This window comes from Blastomyces dermatitidis (assembly GCF_000003525.1).
Source record: "Blastomyces dermatitidis ER-3 genomic scaffold supercont1.3, whole genome shotgun sequence".
NCBI classification, from domain to species: domain Eukaryota; kingdom Fungi; phylum Ascomycota; class Eurotiomycetes; order Onygenales; family Ajellomycetaceae; genus Blastomyces; species Blastomyces dermatitidis.
This window is the reverse complement of record NW_025544776.1, coordinates 5,752,657-5,771,020: the sequence shown is the minus strand read 5'-3', so window position 1 is coordinate 5,771,020 and position 18,364 is coordinate 5,752,657. Positions and strand designations below refer to the sequence as shown.

General features: G+C 48.9%; 3 protein-coding genes across 5 annotated transcripts; 2 read left to right on the top strand and 1 right to left on the bottom strand.

Annotated features, from left to right (window-relative positions):
- The first annotated feature begins 43 nt into the window (after positions 1 to 43).
- Positions 44 to 2,506, top strand: BDCG_03430. 2 transcript variants are annotated; one of them, XM_045419030.1, is made up of 2 exons: positions 44 to 450; positions 530 to 2,506. In XM_045419030.1, exons 1-2 carry the CDS (start codon positions 346 to 348, stop codon positions 1,412 to 1,414), a joined length of 990 nt encoding a protein of 329 aa, XP_045280438.1. In that variant the 5' UTR covers positions 44 to 345; the 3' UTR covers positions 1,415 to 2,506. The 2 variants fall into 2 exon arrangements, with proteins under 2 accessions (XP_045280438.1, XP_045275463.1); XM_045419029.1 differs by having other exon boundaries at positions 435 to 1,410; positions 1,544 to 2,506.
- On the bottom strand, positions 2,198 to 11,885 carry BDCG_03429. Of its 2 annotated transcripts, XM_045419028.1 has the most exons (4): positions 9,350 to 10,037; positions 4,812 to 9,278; positions 4,636 to 4,753; positions 2,302 to 4,559 (listed from the first exon to the last, which is right to left on the bottom strand). In XM_045419028.1, exons 2-4 carry the CDS (start codon positions 7,951 to 7,953, stop codon positions 2,702 to 2,704), a joined length of 5,118 nt encoding a protein of 1,705 aa, XP_045280437.1. In that variant the 5' UTR covers positions 7,954 to 9,278; positions 9,350 to 10,037; the 3' UTR covers positions 2,302 to 2,701. The 2 variants fall into 2 exon arrangements, with proteins under 2 accessions (XP_045275462.1, XP_045280437.1); XM_045419027.1 differs by having other exon boundaries at positions 2,198 to 4,559; positions 4,812 to 11,885.
- Positions 11,547 to 17,538, top strand: BDCG_03427 (autophagy protein Atg13). The gene is made up of 4 exons (XM_045419026.1): positions 11,547 to 13,480; positions 13,544 to 13,603; positions 13,687 to 13,785; positions 13,879 to 17,538. Exons 1-4 carry the CDS (start codon positions 13,358 to 13,360, stop codon positions 16,519 to 16,521), a joined length of 2,925 nt encoding a protein of 974 aa, XP_045275461.1. The 5' UTR covers positions 11,547 to 13,357; the 3' UTR covers positions 16,522 to 17,538.
- The last annotated feature ends 826 nt before the right edge of the window (positions 17,539 to 18,364 follow it).

Below are 18,364 nucleotides of genomic sequence, written 5' to 3'. Positions count from 1 at the left end.
CAAATCGAGGTTGTTTATACTCCGTTAGTTACCGTACTTACGTCTCCATTCGTTTATCCGTTCAACATTGGAACATCTGCACCCTGCAAGCAAATTCGCTGGTGGCGTCGCATCGGCAAAAGCAAGCCCCGAGCCCCTGAGCGCAAGTTCATCTCGCTTTGGTAGACGGGGTCGGTCTCAGAAGGATGAGCCGGACGTTTAGGTTACGCTGGCTAGCGCTGGTTTGGAGGCTCTGCTGCCTGATCTGCAGCGAATGAACCGGCTTTTTCGCGCCCAGAGGTGATCCTCTTTCGTCGCGGCGTCGGAGGCGCAAAGACAGTGGATACATGAATCTAGACTTGACGCATGCGATGTTTCTGGGGCGCGAGGGGGGCCCTAGCACCATGCCCCCCTTGGTATAAAAGCCAGCGTCGCGTTTTCTACGACATCTTGCGGCCGCCCTGTTGTGATGTATGTACTGATAATATGCTTAACAAAAGTTTTCTGGCTCGGGAAACTGCTTTACAATTGCTGACCAGGACTCGTACAGTTTTATTGCAGTCGTTGCTTTGGCGGGGGAAACGGCTTGCAACATTTTTCTGCGCAAACCATTTACTTGCCCTGCAGTCCCGCTGATTTTGTAGCATCGGCCCTGCTCTCATCTCTCAAGATACCCATTCAATTTTATTTCCCTTTCTCTCTACTCCGTAGAGGCATGGGTCTTCCGAATGCCACACGCCCTTACAGGGACGATGCGCCCCTCCCCTCTTCTGCTTCCGCTCACTCTCTCCAGCCATATCAGGACTTGGAGCCGGAAGATAGCCCCCCAGCCTACATGGAAGAAGACGCTGCAGCCGTCGTTCAGCCTGTCTCTATCATCACAGGACCCAACGATCTCTCCTCGGTAACCCGCCTAGTGAGCTATTACGATATCCCGGGCGGGCGAGTAATATCCTCTTCACGCGCCAAGAAGACCTACACGGTGACTCTGGCACCAGAACTCTCTCAGGACCCCGAAGCACTTAGTACGCTGGTTAAATGTCAGGTCCAACGCCCGCCCATGCCCGTGATCGTTGTCAAGGGCACGCATACGGTGACGAGGAAAAATTCAGGGTCGAATAAAGGGGGATCCAATAAGGAGACGGTTGTGGATTTCGATTTTCGCATAAACTGTATCAATTCTGTCCTGCCGGATGTTTTTACCTCCGGGAATCGGTCTCGGTTTGTGGAGATTGTTCAGGATCAGGATGGGAGAAAGGCCTATAGGGGCGGGAGGTTTAAAAGTAAGGGTGCTAATAAGAAGAGAGGGAGTTCCGGTGCCAATCCAGGTCCGGATCTTGAGGAGGCTCAGGGGTTGACGGCCGACAGTGGCGGACCCGATCTGAAGGAGTGGTGCAGGCGGTTCTGCGAGGATAAGTCGGGTGTTAAGTCGTGAGTTTTCACTGCCCCTTATTTTCTCTTCAATTGCATGGGAGATACGTGCACACAGAGGCTACGGGGGTATACAGAGTGGCGATATACATAATGCCCCAAAAACTAAAACAACCCTCTCCTCCCTTTCCAGCTTCACCTTCCACCGCACCTTCGAAGCCTGGAACTACACCGCCATCCAAAAAGGCATCACAACCCTAATCCGCTCCCTCAACTACCGCGGCCGCATCTCCATAGAACTCCACACCCACAACGCCCACTTAACCGTCTACTCCCCCTCCCTCATCAACAAACTGCGTATAAACACCTTCGTCTGGTGGGCTTGCATCATCCTCCAACTCTGGATCCTCACCTGGCCCCTCCTCATACTGCTGGAGAAGCGCTACGAACCCGTCACGGCCACCTGGTACGCCTGGTACAACGAGCAACACGCGTGCGGCCTTAGCGAGGCGATGTGGTTAAATGTTTTCACGCCGGTTATTAAGCGATCGGTGCTGGCGCGGGCGAAGGATGGCGAGATGGTAGGGCTCGAGGAGGCACAGGGGGCTGTGTATGAGGCGGAGAGAGTGGCCCGTGGTGAAGTTGGGAGTACGGAGTCGGAGTCGGAGAGGGAGAGGAGGGAGAGGATGCAGAGGGGCCAGGGGAGTTGGACAGATTCTTTGGTGGGAGTGGTGAGGGGGGTGGCGGAGGTAGGGAGGGAGTATAACCAGGCTGTTGGGTGGGGTGGAGATTGCTGATTGCTCAAGGTTTACTATAACCGTTCCGCTTTCTTCGTGATCGTTATGCGGATTGGCTGCTACCTAGGCATGTGTAGGTGGATATATTCTCATATTGTAATCATCTGATATTTATTACGTGGTCCATATTTGTGGTGTATATGCATTAAGTATTTTCGATTTATCTGCGTTGAAGGGGACTTGTTAAGTGTAACTATCTGATCTTACATATTCAAATGCAAGCGATAAGGCAACTAAACAAGACAAGATGTTCATTTAATGCATCCGGATACATTCGAGGATATTCCCTTTTATCTATAAATGTGATGATATACCTTCGCTACTAAAGAATCAATTAGCAATATAACTTTTTTCCCGTGTCTCCTTTCGCAAGCAAGCTCTCTATATATAGTTAAAGATGATCCGCAGTAAGAATATATACATGAAGGAAAATTGTTAAAGGGTGAAAAAATATACTATACACAACAAGACACACACCAAGAATTGAAGCGAGGTTAACGAAAACAAACATCGAGGAATAAAAATGAAAAAAGCAAAAGTCTCCTTAAGAATATTTACGACGTTGACACTGCTCTCTCCTTCCCTTTCCCACGGAGCCCAATACCACCACCTCCTCCTCCTCCTCCTCCTCCCGCCGCTCCTCTCCCCCGCGATTGGCCATGGCTATGTTGTCCACGACCCCCTCCCCTCCCTCGATCCGAAACAACCCTCCGTTTATTTCCATCCATAGCAGCATGCAGCGGTTGCAGTTGAGAAGTAGCGTTCCCTTCGCCGTTAGCCGTCGCCGCTATAACGTTGGAAATATTCCCCACAGCACCCCCACCGCCACGCCTTCGTCCCCGATCAGCGGGACCCTGGCCACTGGTTGTCGCAGGCCCATGTGCAGATCCACCTCTCCCTCTATTCACTTTCCCCCTCCCCGCTCCCGCTCCCACTCCAGGTCTTCTGGCCGCAGCCGCAGCTGCAGCCGCAGCCTCCGCCTTCTCCGCCTCCTCCCTCACCCTCCTACTCTCCTGATCCCACCATTCCTGAAACTCCTGCTCGAGCTGGATGTCCTGCAACTTATGCTTGGCGGTGGCCGCTTCGCGGATCACGTCCTTCTCGATCTGCTGCTGTTCGAGGATGTAGGCTAGGGAGAACTGGGTGGAGGAAGGCGAGGGGCTGGAGTAGTTGTACAATTGCTGTTGTTGCTGAGGGTCGGATTTGATACGGGGGATGGTAGCGTATGGCTGGGACCGTGAGTTCGGCTGAATTGGAGTTGTTGTCGTTGGAGTGGCCGATTGGGTCTGTCGTGCGAATGAATCCGCCTTCATGATAGGTAGCGGGGATGCATTTGGTGTGGAAGGTGGTATTCGGGCTTCTTGTGCGTGTTGTTGCTTCTGTTGAGCGGGGTTGGGCGTGGGCTTGGAAGTAGGAGTGTGATTTTGCGGTGAAGGCACACCGGCGACAGTTTGGCGCAATGTCATGGGCGCCTTAGATGCGGTGCGAACAGGCGTCGAGACATCCCTTGCCGACTGAGCTTCCGCTCGCGCAGTTGCATGTATTGGAAATGGTTTACTGGCGACGTTCTGCCACGGCGATGCTGATTTTGATTTAGATGCCTCTTGCTGTTCTGTTAGTTCCCGGGCTTTCTGTTGCTGAAGCTTTTTACGCTCTTTCTGCGAGAGTTTTGACGGCGTAAGTTTGGTTGCTGGTGTATCCCTGCGGGGCGACATGTTTAAGCCTGTGCTGGATGGATGAGACCCTAAAGTTTCCGCCATGATATCCTTTAGACCTGTTTTAGTATTGGAAGGCCCAACAGAACTCCATGGAGCACCAGCGTGCTCTCGTTCGTGGGATTTGGCCAGAGGAGTGGTAGACAACTCAACGCGAGCTTTTGATCCCGCGTTTTGCTGTTTCCCCTCCACCTGCAAACACCGTCCCCTGACATCTACTGAATCAACCTGGTTCTGAGATTGCTTGGAAATACCAAGCCCAGCTATCTGTTTGCCCCCAGCTTGACCAGAAGGAAGGAGGTGATCATCTTCCATATGGAAAATCAAGTCACCCATTGACTGTTTCGGCTTCAAGGCAGGACTTGTTTCCCCAGCCAACTCCGCCGCCCTGAGAATAGGCTCAGACAGCCGACTTTTGAGGTGAAGGGGAGACATAACACCCGCCTTCTCTTTATCAGTGGCGCCCGTGCGGAATTTATTCTGCCGCAACTCATCTTCATGTAAGCGTGAGCGAAGCCTCATTGAGTCTATCCGGCGCTGTCTATCACGTTCTAGGAGGGGAACAATTTCCGGATATCTCTCTGCGACGAAGCCTTCTGAATTCCGCCCTCTAGAAACCGGATGGCATGTCAGCTGGTTTGCGCGACAGACATCGTCGAGTTCGCAGAATAGATCATCGTCTAGGTCATCAAGAAGCCTGTATCGAAGAAATTAGCTAGGGAATAACCACCACAGCATGAAAAATTCCGAATATGAGTGAAAGCATTGCATACCTATTTTCCAACATAGCTTCAAGATTTAGACAGATGTACTCGAGCGCGGCCTGCTTGAACGCGGTCACCGAACACGGTGCAACAGCATTTAGAAAATGGCACACATTCCGATTATTAACTACACGGAATTAGCCTATTGGGTTGTTCCTCATCAAATCCCAAGGAAAGTGCCATACCAAACCGTCCCAGTAGCTTCTGGCAAATCTGTGCCAGTCTATCCAACATCAACTCGTTCGCAACAGCCATAACATCAATGACTAGGTCAATCAGATCCTCCAATTCATCGAACTTCACGTCTTCAAAAAGTTCATCATCCGTATCCGCATATATATGACGCAATACAAACTCGAAAATGTCGCGACGGATGTGCTTCAAATCGATGCGAAGAGGATCGACACCAGAATCCGGGGAACCACCACGTCTTCGAGTGAGCCAACGACCACCAGCTCTCCCGTAGAACAACCCACTGAAAAAAGGGCAGCGGGCGCATAAAATTTGGCTGTGAGCGTTTACATCGCCACCGTCAAGTTCAATTACCACATCGCTACTTCCAAAGAAGTTGGGATCCTCGTACGCCCGTTCCATGTCCAGGTGCAAACGCTTGTGAGGCAGGGTCATTAATCTTACCGCACGCTCAAGATCACGAAGTTCAAGCGCCGTTGCTAGTTTGAGAACCTCGATTCGAACCCGTTTGTACTGCGTCGCATGTTTGGGCGAGTGTCGAGCCAGAGTCCATACATCGTAGAGCTGGTCTGCATACATATACAGCACCAGGTTAAATATGGACAGGAAGTCGACGTCACTAAACTTGATCGAAACCTGGCCGTTCTTATCGTACTCGACGCCGAACACGTCTGGAACGGAATAATAATACGACTTATGGAATTCAGCCAAAGCCCTTCTCAAAACGGGGCTACGGCCAGCCAGAATAAACCCATGGACCGGAATCCGTACATCCGAAGCCGTTGTCGACACCAATACAATTGGTTGAAAGTCATCGGGGCGAGAAACGTCTTCCAATGTTGATTCGATTTCCGACTCAAGGTCGTAGGGCTTGATAGGCGTGTTCCCTATGACCACGTCCATCGACATTGACGAGTAATCACCAGGATCCCCATCCCTCAATATACTTTTAAACGCCAGGAGCGGCCAGAAGTCCTCCCATATAGAGCGATCATCAATCATTATTTGCTCCCTAGCCACGTCGCAGCCGCGCTGAGCAACCGCGTATGCCCCGAAAGCATTACTCCGAACAGCTACAACGCGCGAGAGGCCCGGAATGCGGACGAATTTGTAGTCCTTCAAGCGAGCATCTCCTGTCGTTTGGCGGCCAGCGTCGTTGATCTTTGCACGTTTTTCTTTTCTCCAGGCAGAGCCGGACTCGGTGCATATGATGATGGATCCATCTTGGCCAACGTCAACGTCCCGGACAGCCATGTGGGACTTTTTGATAGACCACACGCGAGACGGCTGGGGCAACGAATTTCGGATCTTGGCTGGGTTGGTTGTGGATGATGCTGTCGAGCTAGTATCCGCCTTGCGGTTAACATGAACGGTATAGACTTCACCAAAAGTGGACATCGCGCATATCGTATTGCCGCCAGATGTGATTTTGGAAATGTGGTTGGTTGACAGGCCGTATCTCGTTGACATGAAGCTGTCTCGGATGAAGGTCGAGGCACCATCAAGGGGGAAAGCTATTTTAGAATAGCCATAATGGGTAAAGACCCAAACTTCGTGGTTTTCGAGCAAACAGGTCGTGGCTCGATCGATTGCTGAAACCATAGAAATGGGTGAACTGAATAGCGACGCGCCAACTCTGCGGGGAATCGTTTGCGTCTCGAGAGAACGAGCATCAGCATCGATAAAGCCCAATTGACCTTCATTCTTACCGAACGTGTATAAACCTGTGGGTGTGAATACAACCGAGTGGATAGAGGAAGCGGCTGCGCCGATGATAGCTTCTTTCTTGAAAGGGTTAAAGATTTGCCGCGGAGTGGTTTGGATGGGCACGTCGTCCTTGTGATTGGTCTTGGGAAGTGCGTATCCCAGTTGACCATATTTATTGCTTCCCCAGCTGAACACTTCACCCTGTTCCGTGATGGCGATGGAATGGTCCTGGCCCAAAGCCAAGGAAACGACCTTCTTTCCAGCAAGACCGCCACCCTCGATACAAACAAAGCTAAACCTAGTACCTTCGTCACCAGTTCCCAGCCTTCCCCCAGAGCCAAACCCGCACATAAACAGATTCGACTCCGGGTCGTTCGTGATGATTCCGGTGTGTAATTTTGACATTACAATTTGTTGATAGATAATGGGACGGGATCGTACCAGAGTAGGAATCTCGGCGGTAGAATCGATATTAGGCTCTTCAACATCGTGATCCGACCCTCTACGGGCAGCACGAATTACTGCGTGTTCACGATTGAACCTGTATAGCAGATGATCTGGGCGAGTGAGGCCGATACGTTCCGGGAATTGGCGGTCATCCTCATCACCCAGCCCAAGATTAAGATTTTTGTTGCTACCAAAAGTAAATACCTCATCGCCAAGTATGTTAACCAAAGGCTTTATGTTGCCTTTGACCGTCTCGTGAGCGACTTCGGCTTCGGACAAGATTGAAGAATCAGTTGAGACGGAGTCATCTCCATCTAGCGAAGACTCATATCCCGAAGCCTTGTTGATATCGCGAGGCAAAATAGTGGCTCCAAAGACGTCGAAGGGACTATTCCCCTCGCGGTCTTTTATCTTGATCAGGCCACCAGATGGATGAGGGACTCCTCCAGGTGTCCTAAAATCAGTAGCATCGTGAAAATCCCTCGCAAGCAGCGCTTGCGCAATGGTCACATTCCCGGCATATAACGCACGATGCAGCGCAGTCCATCCGCTTTCCAGATCCTGCGCATATATATCGACGAAGGGTACCTCCAGCAGCGCCGTAGCAAAATCAACCGCAGTTTCCTTCTGTGACGAAGCTATAAGGTGCAACAACGTGCGGCCATACTGATCCTTCGTATTAACATCAGCACGGGTCAGTGTAACAGGCACATTCCGCGTGGTGGTGGTGGTGGTGGAGGAGGAGGAGGAGGAGGGCTGTTTCTCTGCCAGCTGCTTCGGCGACGACGCCGCCGCAGTTGGGCGGGAACTTTTCAAGAACGAGCCTGGAGAAGTCCCTAGCGCGGTCCCGGAGCCTCCATGGCCTGGAAAAGTGGGCGCATTGCTTTTCCATTGCGTATGGGAGCTGGTGGCGTCTGCCAGAAACCGTCTGAAGCTTTGGGCATCATCTTGAAGAAAATACTGCCAGAGTTTGCTACTCATGTGCCTTTGTGTGGGGCGGTGGCAGGATCCCGGATAGAGGACCCCCCAGTTATTGAATCCCCCGAGAAGGGTTTAAACCGCGCTGTCGCCTCGACGGATCGCGGGATTGGCTTTTGAATCTTTCTTCTTTTTTTTTTTTTTTTCCTTCTTGCTGACGGAGTGTGGGAGCGGGGGGGAGGGTGAGGAGAGGTCGAGTGTCAGTTGTTTAACAAATGGGCGCACTCGTCTGTGGATATTGAGCGATTCAATTGAGCGACTTGACCAATACTGATGTCTGGAGCGAGGATAGATATGAAGCGGCGAAAGTGGGAATCGGGGTCTGTCTCTATATGCGATGAGTCGCTGACGAATCGTTGTATTTCGCCTGTAGCACTCAATATTTGCCGAGGAGGAACAGGGGAACAGGGAGTATGTCAACGTAGAGGATAACTGCGACTGTCAATCAGATGTTGTATTCCTGTATATCGTCGTTATCGGCGGTGGAGGAGAAGGGAGACGGGGAGGAGTGCGGACAGATGAGGGAGGGTTGTAGCTGTTTGGTCGCGTTGGTCTAATAATACTTTGCTGACAATTCATCGCTCCTTGATGGGAGTTCCCCGCCGGAACCAATCACAGCCCACAAACCCATCCATGAGGCACAGCGAGAGGTCGAGAACTATACAACTGTATTTAGATCCAGGGATAAGAATACCCATGGACGACTCTATGACGGGATTAAATATGTAGAAATGGATGGCGGGGTACTGTGGAATTCTTGTTTGGAGAGGTGTTTAACCTGCCCGCCCTCTCATACATCGATGATGCGGCGACGGAGGTACATTACATGTAGGTACATGTACATGTACATATGTATGTATGCCTAGATTGCCATGAACCTGATACAGCTACCTTTTTCTTGACTATGCTTTAAGTGAAATTTCAAATTTATTCTAAAGGGCCTTTGAGGAAGACTCTGTCTGTTCAGAGCGAGGATATGTTAGTATAACTTGTATTGAGGCAGATGTCCCTCTCGAAGACATCATTGATTCTAGGCCTGAGCATATCGGTTTCAGCTTTTACTTTGGCCCGGAATGTCCCCTTTTCATATCCGTCCCATTGACCTCTTGTCTTCTCATTCAACCTTGCTTCGCAGTGGGCAATGGGCGCTTTGGTCTTCCACTTCTCCTTGGGATGAATCTCAATTGACCACCTGCAACGATAGAATCCTCAGTACAGACCAACATCAGAACCCGGGTATGTCCGCATGAATGATACTCAAATCGTAGAAAAACAACTCAGAGAATCCCTATTTTCATCTTTGAATGATGCCGTTCTCGTCTCGGCCACTGAGTATCATTAGTTTTTCAAAGGAGACAACTCAACAACAAGAGAGAGAACGTGTCATGCCAACACAAACTTCATTGCTTGTTCCCTACCCTCCCATATCCTAAGAATAGACCAGAATCCCAGGCACCCATGTGAATAGAATAATGATAGCCAAGAGCCAAGAAAGAAGAGGAGCAGCCTAGCCTGGCGAGGAAGCTGTTGAGTGGTAGGGGGGGGGGGGCTCTCTGCAGCTTGCCAGATTGTTATCTGTCATATTTGCTGACCGTTCAATTGTGCTAGTGTGCTGCTGTGGTTGGTTGGCTGCTGTGTCTCGGGAGTCGGGAGGCTCAAATCAAGCACACATGTACGGAGTAACTACTGTATAAGTATGTATCAAGCCGAACACTTCGAAAACCACGGAAACAGAATCGAATCGGAAAATAGCACTGCCTGGACAAGGAAGCGGGAAAATAAAAAAGACAAAGAAAAAGAAAGATAGATAGAAAGAGGGAGAGAAGAGCTCCGCCCTAGCGCTTGGCTTGCCATGGATATTGCGAACCGAACCTGTAGGTAGTGATTCCAGTAGTAGTAACTTACTAATTAACTAATAAGCGACTAGTTGGCTCGGCGGTGAGTTCAACAGTCGAAGTTGCTGCAGAAGCGCCTTTCTGAAACCGCCAACAATCGGCAAAGGAACACTCAACTCTGCAGCCAATCCAACGGCTGTCGCTGTGCCTTGACTCACAAACTCACAAACGATGACACTGCGCCAGCACGAAAGCAAGCTAGCTCGGAGCCGGAGTCGGAGCCATGATTCTTCTCTCCTCTTCCCGGTTGCTGCATGGTTGGTCAAACCTACAAAATACAAAACTCACGAGGCCAGCCCAGGTCAGTCGAGTCCAATCACGAAGGCTTCTCGTCACGTTTCTCATCATCTCTCGGAGAAAAAAAAAAATAATAATAATAATACCCCCAACGGAGCCAGCCGGTGTGGACAGACAACATTTTACTTCTGCTTGGAATCAAAGCCGAAAACAAAAACAACAAGCTCGCCCTCGATCCCTCCCAGCTTCCTGGGAAAAAGGGGCTATATTATACCTCGTTACATGGGTTTTAACAGCACATCACTCTACCGCGTGTCACGACATGTTGTTTATGCAGTAATCCGTTCCATTTGACTCCATAACTACATGACTCTCTCATCATTTGACTGGCTTTGGGTGGCCTTATTTATCTGGGTAGTGACGGTCGGGATATCCGACATACGTAAACCTCCCGCGGGATAACTAGTTAACTATGGGGAGCTCTGTATGATAATAATATAAATAACAAACCACGGGTTCCTATAAAAGAGGGCAACGAGATACCATTTTCTTCTTGTTTTTGCCGCATCACTTCTCATTCGGCGCTGTATGGATGAATGGATCCGAGGACTTTGAAATGAGATTCGCCCGGGAAGCTATCCCGTAGTTAACTATGTATGTCCAAGTCTTCGGCCCAGGACTGGAAGCTGCAGGATAACTCTTCATGGGCGGTTTTTCAAAGAACTGGGTTTGTTTTTGCTCCTTGTTACGGAGGGCTGTCTCTCTCTCTCTCTCTCTCTCTTTGGAAAATTTCAGGATGTCTTCTTTAAATATTTCCCCTGCATTGTTCACCGCTTTTCGGAGAAAAAGGAAGAAAGAAAAAAAAAAAGAAAGAAAAAGGATAAGGGAAACTTCCCTCAAATCCCACGATGCCAAAAATGTCCTAGCGCAGTCAGCTAATAATATAGTTACTGGATGCATTCAATAATAATCTCTTCTCTTGATGCCTTGCGTCCCCTTGCATTCTCGTTGTCTTAACGCGGGTTTTAGTGCGAATGGAGCTAAAGGAGATGTACTTTGCGTAGTTAGCACTCAAGAACCCGAATGAGATTTCCGATGGCTCTGTCCAGTAGCAAGCGGAAAGGTGGTGTTGCAGTGTGGATTGTGTGGAGAATTATTAGTTTAGGATGTTGTTGTGTGGAGTGGGCGTGGATCTGCAGCTGCAGCTGCAGGCGCTCTTTGCGACTCTTCTGAGTTTCTTCTTTGACTGGAGTTAGTGGTAAGCCACGGCTCCCCTTGAAGATGGAGGGGAGGTCCCATCCATCCACCCCACGCTCTGTAGTTGAAAGCCCATGAGTTGATTGAGTAGAGAAGAGGGTGAAATGGCTAATGCAAAATGAGTGGCAAGCCGTTGTTCTCGTTCGGCTAGCCGAAGCTACGTTTGAACGCATGAGAGAAAGCGGGTTTTGAAGGTTGCAGTCAGCACAACAAGGTACATGTACATGTAACTATGGTATGGTATGGTATGGTATGGTATGGGCAACGGGTGAGGCAGCCAGTTGCGGTCAAGCAGCCTGGGCTTCTGCCTCGTCTGAGTCGTTCTGGAGCCTTGGGGTCTGTGGTTTTGGGGGTTTGGTTTGGGAGTTCTGGGGCGTCTGGGTTCTTGCTGGCGGTTTAGCCAGTGATAGACACGTTGTGTTGTGTGCCTTGCCCAAGCGTCGTCTGGCCGCTTGTTTCATTTGTCCATCGGGAGGAGGGTGATTGGAGAGGTTCTGGGGGGTGGGTGTTCTCGTTATCTTTTGGTCTGGCATTGATGTGTTTTCGGGGCAATATATTTTTTTGCCGCATTTTATATATCCACATCATCTCCTGCTTAGTTGCGTGATTTGACTCTCAGATGACTGGTATCGGCGAGTGACTTGATCATACCGTATGATACCATACCGAACGGAGCTTGTATTTCGCCGATATGCGGAGACTCTGTCCCGTCCGCAAGTCAGCATATCCTATTGGTTATACCTCCGGTCTACGCAAAGCCATGAATTACAAGTGGTATTATGGGCCATAATGCACGGTACAATACCCGGTAACATACGATGACAACCACCACGGCCAAAGCATCTACTTGCGGGTATAAACATCTGGCAAAACAAAAAGGCAAAGACGAGGACGAAGAACAACACAACAACATCATCATCAACAATAGGTATCTGGAATATTCTGGGGATTGAGTGATTGACAGTAGACCCAGGCAGAACTCTCCAGGTCTGCAGCACCGCATCCTCTCCGCAGCAGAATAAATACACCACCCTTGTTGTGACCGTGCCAGTTGTGGTTGGCGCCGTCGAGTCAGCTGTTGTGCGTCACTCCAAACTTCCCCGTCTCGGTCTCCCCCAAACTTTCTCCTACTACACTACTACTACTAGTTACTACTACTACCACTCACCTCCCAAACAACCCATCCTCAACCTCATCCTCAACTTCAACCTCCACCCTCCCACGCCACAACCCCTCGCTCCTCCTACTAGCAGCTCGCCGTCTTCCTTCTCCCCTCCCTTTTTTGAACAAGTGGTAGTACTCCGGAAGATGTGCCACTAAAGTGCTATTCCCCCACATTGGGAGGAATCCACCGCACATCTTCCCGCTCCTTGGGTCGATTTAATATCTCGAGATCCAGTTCTCCCCTTTTCCTTGATTCCACTCCCTGTAACAGCTCCAACCCACCCGATATCTGCCTGGATCGCCTGTTTCCTGAGCTCCTCCATGCTATCACAATAATGTTCCCTGCACCGGGCTGCGTTCTCGCCCTTGTCAATTCCGACTAGCTAGCTTTAAGCCGTGCCCTCATACAAGGCTATCCGCTCGATTCAGCGATCAGCTACTAGCTACCGGCTACCAGCTATCTCCAGCACACCCCTGCGAATCAACCTAGTGTTGCCTGCGTATGTTGTCAACTATCGTTAACATGGACAGCTGCCAAACGCAGAAGCCCGATACCTTTTTCCCTCCTGCCTGAAAATAGTCCGCTTTTTCCTCACCTCACATATATACCTCCCTTCTTATCTCGACGGCTCCATCTTCCTAACCCTCAGGCGAACCCTAAACCTCCATCAAGCCCAACGGGAATCAATAAAATACCCAGTCTCGAGATTCCCAGTCGAACTACCCTGAGGACCTTGACGGTTCACCTCTCAGATAGCTTCGGACTTCGACATACATTCCAACCCCCAATTCTTTCTTGCGAAGTCACCTTGAAAAAAAAAAAAAAAAAAGAAAAGAAAAGAGAAGAAAACGAAATGCATCAACATCCTCGTCCTCCGCCGACTACGGCGGCGTCTGCCAATTCCTCCAGGGCCAACCCAGCTCGCACAAACAACCCTCTGGGTCCAAGTGCAGAGTCGAATACATCACAAGCTGAGGTTGGTCCCATAAACACTACTGCAGGACTTGGGATTGAGCATGAAGCTGAAATGTTCGTGCAGGTCCCATCTAATGTAGCTCCTGGCAGAGAGATCGTCGCCAAGTTAAATCAGATCGTTCAAGTGAGTTGTTACACTAGTTTTCATGTCTGACATAATGGATGTGTGTATAAATGCTGAGTCTGTCTTCTTTTTTCTTATCATAGCAATATCATACGAAGGCTGCTTTGATCATACTGCACTCCCGAGTCGATCTTCCCCCCGCGTACAACAAAGATTCGGATATAAAGAGGGTAAATAGATGGGTACGTGGTTGTTTTATTTTGTTTTTCTAGTTCTAAACCTATATTTCCTAACTTTAGAAATAATATAATAACGATTGGACTCCGCTGGTATAGTTTAATGTTGAACTGGAGGAAACCGATGTTCTTCGAGATGACCTACGGACGTGGAAGTCCTGTGACACCACCGACCGTCGCCCTCCACCGATGGTTATTGAGACCTACCTTGATCCGGATGAGTTGACACACAACCAGAGCCTGGTGATTCTTGATGGCCATGGGAAACGCTGGGATGTTCTCGAAGCTCTTGATGCCTCGTTTTCTTACAAGGGGTCTCAGGATACTAGATATAGTAGAGTCATTCTAGAAAGGTGGAAAGTTGAGCTTGGGGATGCATCAAGTGATCTACCCGCCGATCTCGGCTCTATACTCCCAACTCTCTACAAGAAAAGCATCGTACTCTTTAGATCTCTTTATACGTATTCTCGCTTCCTCCCTGCTTGGAAATTCTCCACACGCCAATCAACAATGCGATCGAACCCGAGCCTGCCTATCCGCTATAGAATATACAAAGGGTCCCGGTCAGAAACTCATCCGGGGCTCGACCCTTTGAGCGTCCCGTTCTACGATGACGCTGGTAAAACCACGGAGACTTTCGTCTTCGGCGTCACTGAATCACCTGCAGGCCCATTTTCCGTTCAAGTAACATATCGGTTGAACTGTGATTTCAGGGTAGATGACTCCGAAGCGTTATTGAGTTCTAGGTTCATGGGAGCGGACGACACATACTTTAGACCCTCTCTGCCCACTGAGGATCACTTCCCCGGCGGAACAAACGAAGCTGGATCCCTACCTGTTGCTAGACGAGAAAATGAGCGACCAAACAATGCCCAAGCCTATGGAAGTTTATCGACTTTCCATCATGAAGTTCCTGCAACGGGGGTCAGTCCATTATCAGCCCTTCGCGCGGCTAGGGAGCTTGGAGCTGGGTTGTCTGGATCTCCGATATCACCTCCTTCGCCCAAGCCTGGACAGGCAAGGCCAGGTATCTACCCTCGAGACGGTGTCCATTCTGCCCAAAGAAAACCTTCGATTTCATTCCCCCCTTTCAAAGCTCCACCTCTTTCCGCGTCTCCGTCGCTTGCAGATCCTGCCGTTGGATCCCCCCGAAGTGCATCTGTTCGCACAGGGCCAGTGAACGTCCCTTCCGATAGCAAGACCATGCCCCCTCCTGCTAGTGCTGCATCTGTCACACGAAAATCTACTTATGTTTCCTCTGACAACGCCATTGCCTCGTCAGGGTCTGGCTCCCCTCGACCTGCGCCTATCTCCAAGTACACCAGTTCTTTCACTCATCGAAGAGGGAGATTGTCATCTGGTGGAATAAGCAAAACAGATGATGATAATACCTCGAGCGGAAGGGCTAGTGCTACGTCGTCCACCGCCCAACCTAGCTCCGGAATCATTGCGGAACCGGGAGGTGCCAGTTCTGGCTCTTTGCACGGAGATGAAAGTAATATCGGGGAATTCCTCAAGATGCTTGACATGCGAAAGGATTTACTAAGCCCATCCGATCCCGCTACCATGGATGCATCAACCCGGAGGACTGCGGTTGCTCTCACGCGATTTCAAAAGATGAAGGAGTCAAACGCCGTGTTGTCTGATTCCATGTCGTCTTCACTCGTACTCCACCGGTCATCTACCTCGTCAAGTAGGCAGCTCCCCAGTGTTCCACCCATGATTGCTGGCACATCGATCTCGACAGCTTCGTCTCCAGGAAAACCAATTTCACCGCATACGCCACATACGCCTGCCATTCCCTCCCGTCTCAGCTCGAACAGTATAATTGACTACTCCCACCAGGATCGTCCAGACAACCGACGCCACCGCCTTTCTCATGAATCACACGGATCGATGCTGGAGGAAGCACCCACCGAAGCACCCACAACGGAACCCACCGCACCTAATTCTAACGCCAATGCAATTGACATCCCCACATCTCCTCGCCCGTTCATTCCTAGCTATCGACGTTCCAGTTCTGCTGCTCAAAGAAGGTCAAGTGCAGCCCTCGAGGATGAGACAGCCGATTTCCTGCCTTTCGGAATGAGAAGTCTAAGCCTCGGAGCTGAAGATAGATCACCTCTCAGCCTGAGCGCTCTGGTACGCCAACAAGAGCTGGACAATGATGCCGCTGCACCTGATATGCTCCAAACCACCCAACGTGTGTGTGACGACTCCAACAACTCTGACGACGTTTCCACCTCAACTAAGTACCGTGCACCCAGCACCACCTCTAATCATCCATACCAGCCGCGATTCTCACATCAGCGCGGCCGAGGCTCCACAGGACATGCCCATTCGCAAAGCTCAGTATCCAGCAGTCTAGGGCGCGGGAACGCCCTTCCCTCATCCCACGGGGCTGAGCGTGATCGGGACGCCTACCAGGGCAGCGGCAGCAACAGCGGCATGTCCACCAATACCGACTCACGCCGTGGGCTGGGCAGCGGCGGTGGATCCACACAACGGTTCAGTTTCACCCGCTACCATGGCCCACCATCAGCCAGTAATTTGGAAGACGATGAACCACTTCTCTTTACCATGAGTGATTTTGGTATTGCACGGGGTAGTCTCGATGGTGGGGGGAGGGGCAGTTTAAGTGGGGCTGATTCATCAGGTCCTGGTACCGGTATTAGTGGGTCGAGACGTGGAAGTGGACGACGGGGACCTTCGAGCGGTAGCGGGTTTCATGCTTGGCAATAATTGAAAGAGAGGCGGACACTATTCAATAATGTTTCTACGTCCGTGTATAGCTGCGAACAGCGGCCGCGGAATTGTTTTTAAAGACTGTCACGAACGGGGAAGCAGAAGAGTCCTGGAACCCCCTCTTAAAAGCCGGAACTACTCATCACTTGCACTTGCACATGTGTACCCCTAACCTACCCGCCCTGCGCTATGCCATCCATCTCGGATATATATTCCAATTTTTCCACCAACATTTCTTTTTGCTGACGCGAGTTCAATGTTTCCAGCTACACAACCAACCCAAACGACACTCATAACCAACTCGATTGGACCTTCAATCATCTCTCCATCATGCATATAACATGCGTGCGCGGCTGTAGATTCCAGCTATATAACCACTATCCCACCCTTTTTATTCTATCTTCGATATCATTCATCATACGTTTTCTCTTTTTTGGAGGTTTGCTTGGCCATTCGGTGTTTCTATTTTCCATTATCATTTTCCATCTATTCTGAAACTTATCTAGAATTCCCCTTTCCTCTCAGTACCAACAAGCGGCGCTTTCATTTCATTTCATTTCATTTCTATTATGTGTGTTTTGTGATTTTAATCACATAATAATTGGATTTCTCAAGCCATTTCTGTTTTTTTAAAGCTCTCTATCAGACCAGCTATTGCTCTTTTTTAATTTTTAGCTGATTAGCTGTGTTTTTGTGACTTTTTGTGACTTTTTGTTTATGATCACTCATACTGGCTGGCCTCTTAGCATTTTCCTTTTACTTCATTTGATATCTCTGATATAGGAGATGAGAGAAATGGGAATGAAGATGAAGAATATCAAGCCGTAAGGCGCAAAGTTTGAATATATTTCATATATTATATCTTTCATTATATATCTTATATTCTGTTTTCCACTCCTCTCATTTTACTTTTTAATCATTTTTTCTCTTTAACAAAAAAAATTCCTCTCTTCACAGGTTTTTTCTTCTCATGGTTATCTAAAACATGCAGCTTTTTTTTTTTTTTTTTTTTTTCAATGATGGACTTGATTGAATGACAGTCATGCTGTGATTTTTTTGTTTGGTAGAGAGGAGTATCTAGGTAGAGAAGAGAGAATTCAAAACATAATATTTTATTTATTCTGTCTCACTCTTGATTGATGTTGTCTGTATATTTGTTTTTTATTGTTAATCAGACAGCCTTCTCAATTCTTTCTATCTACATAATGTTCAAAGCTATATATATATATTATTACTGAGAGGATTAGAGAATAATTATCTCTCTACTCATGCTCTTTTTATCTTTCTCTGTGCTTTTTTATTTATTTCCATCTGTGTTTTGTAATACATGCTTTGCCTCAGTTTGTTGAATTGTGTTTTCTATAATTACAAGAGACTGAAATAAATACAAACTCTTGTCAGATGAGTTTCTCATCTTATATATCATCTTTAAGAAGAGATTTATAATATTTCTCACTATCAGTTGAAATCTTCATCTCCCTTCTATTTTTATTTTTATTTTTTTATTTTCTTTTATTTTTACTACCTTTTTTAAGTGCAGCTTTCTCTGGTACCATAGCTCATGTATGTACGTACTTACAGTACATATTTAACTATCTGTATTACAAGACTCATCTGCCTTTACTCATTTCTATCATACCTGACTGAGGAGGCTCAAATTCAAGGCATTTGACAGCATTCCCTTTCTTCAACCCCGCCTGAAACCGCGCAGCAGCTGTAACTCTTCGGCTTGAATACGCCATCAAGTTAACTCCCGAGACTGAGAGGCTTTGCAGAGTTGATTTGAGCCTGTTTACATGTGGGATCAACTAACACCATTCAGTCACTACAATAAACAGAT

Bases quoted from the DNA above. Each gene is read 5' to 3' on its own strand.
- BDCG_03430 (XM_045419029.1), top strand. From the start codon at position 695: ATGGGTCTTCCGAATGCCACACGCCCTTACAGGGACGATGCGCCCCTC. The intron at 1,411-1,543 runs GTGAGTTTTCAC...CTCCCTTTCCAG, and splicing joins GATAAGTCGGGTGTTAAGTC to CTTCACCTTCCACCGCACCT.
- BDCG_03429 (XM_045419027.1), bottom strand. From the start codon at position 7,953: ATGAGTAGCAAACTCTGGCAGTATTTTCTTCAAGATGATGCCCAAAGC. The intron at 4,754-4,811 runs GTATGGCACTTT...AATTCCGTGTAG, and splicing joins GAAGCTACTGGGACGGTTTG to TTAATAATCGGAATGTGTGC. The intron at 4,560-4,635 runs GTATGCAATGCT...TCTTCGATACAG, and splicing joins GAAGCTATGTTGGAAAATAG to GCTTCTTGATGACCTAGACG.
- BDCG_03427 (XM_045419026.1), top strand. From the start codon at position 13,358: ATGCATCAACATCCTCGTCCTCCGCCGACTACGGCGGCGTCTGCCAAT. The intron at 13,481-13,543 runs GTTGGTCCCATA...ATGTTCGTGCAG, and splicing joins CGAATACATCACAAGCTGAG to GTCCCATCTAATGTAGCTCC. The intron at 13,786-13,878 runs GTACGTGGTTGT...CCGCTGGTATAG, and splicing joins TAAAGAGGGTAAATAGATGG to TTTAATGTTGAACTGGAGGA.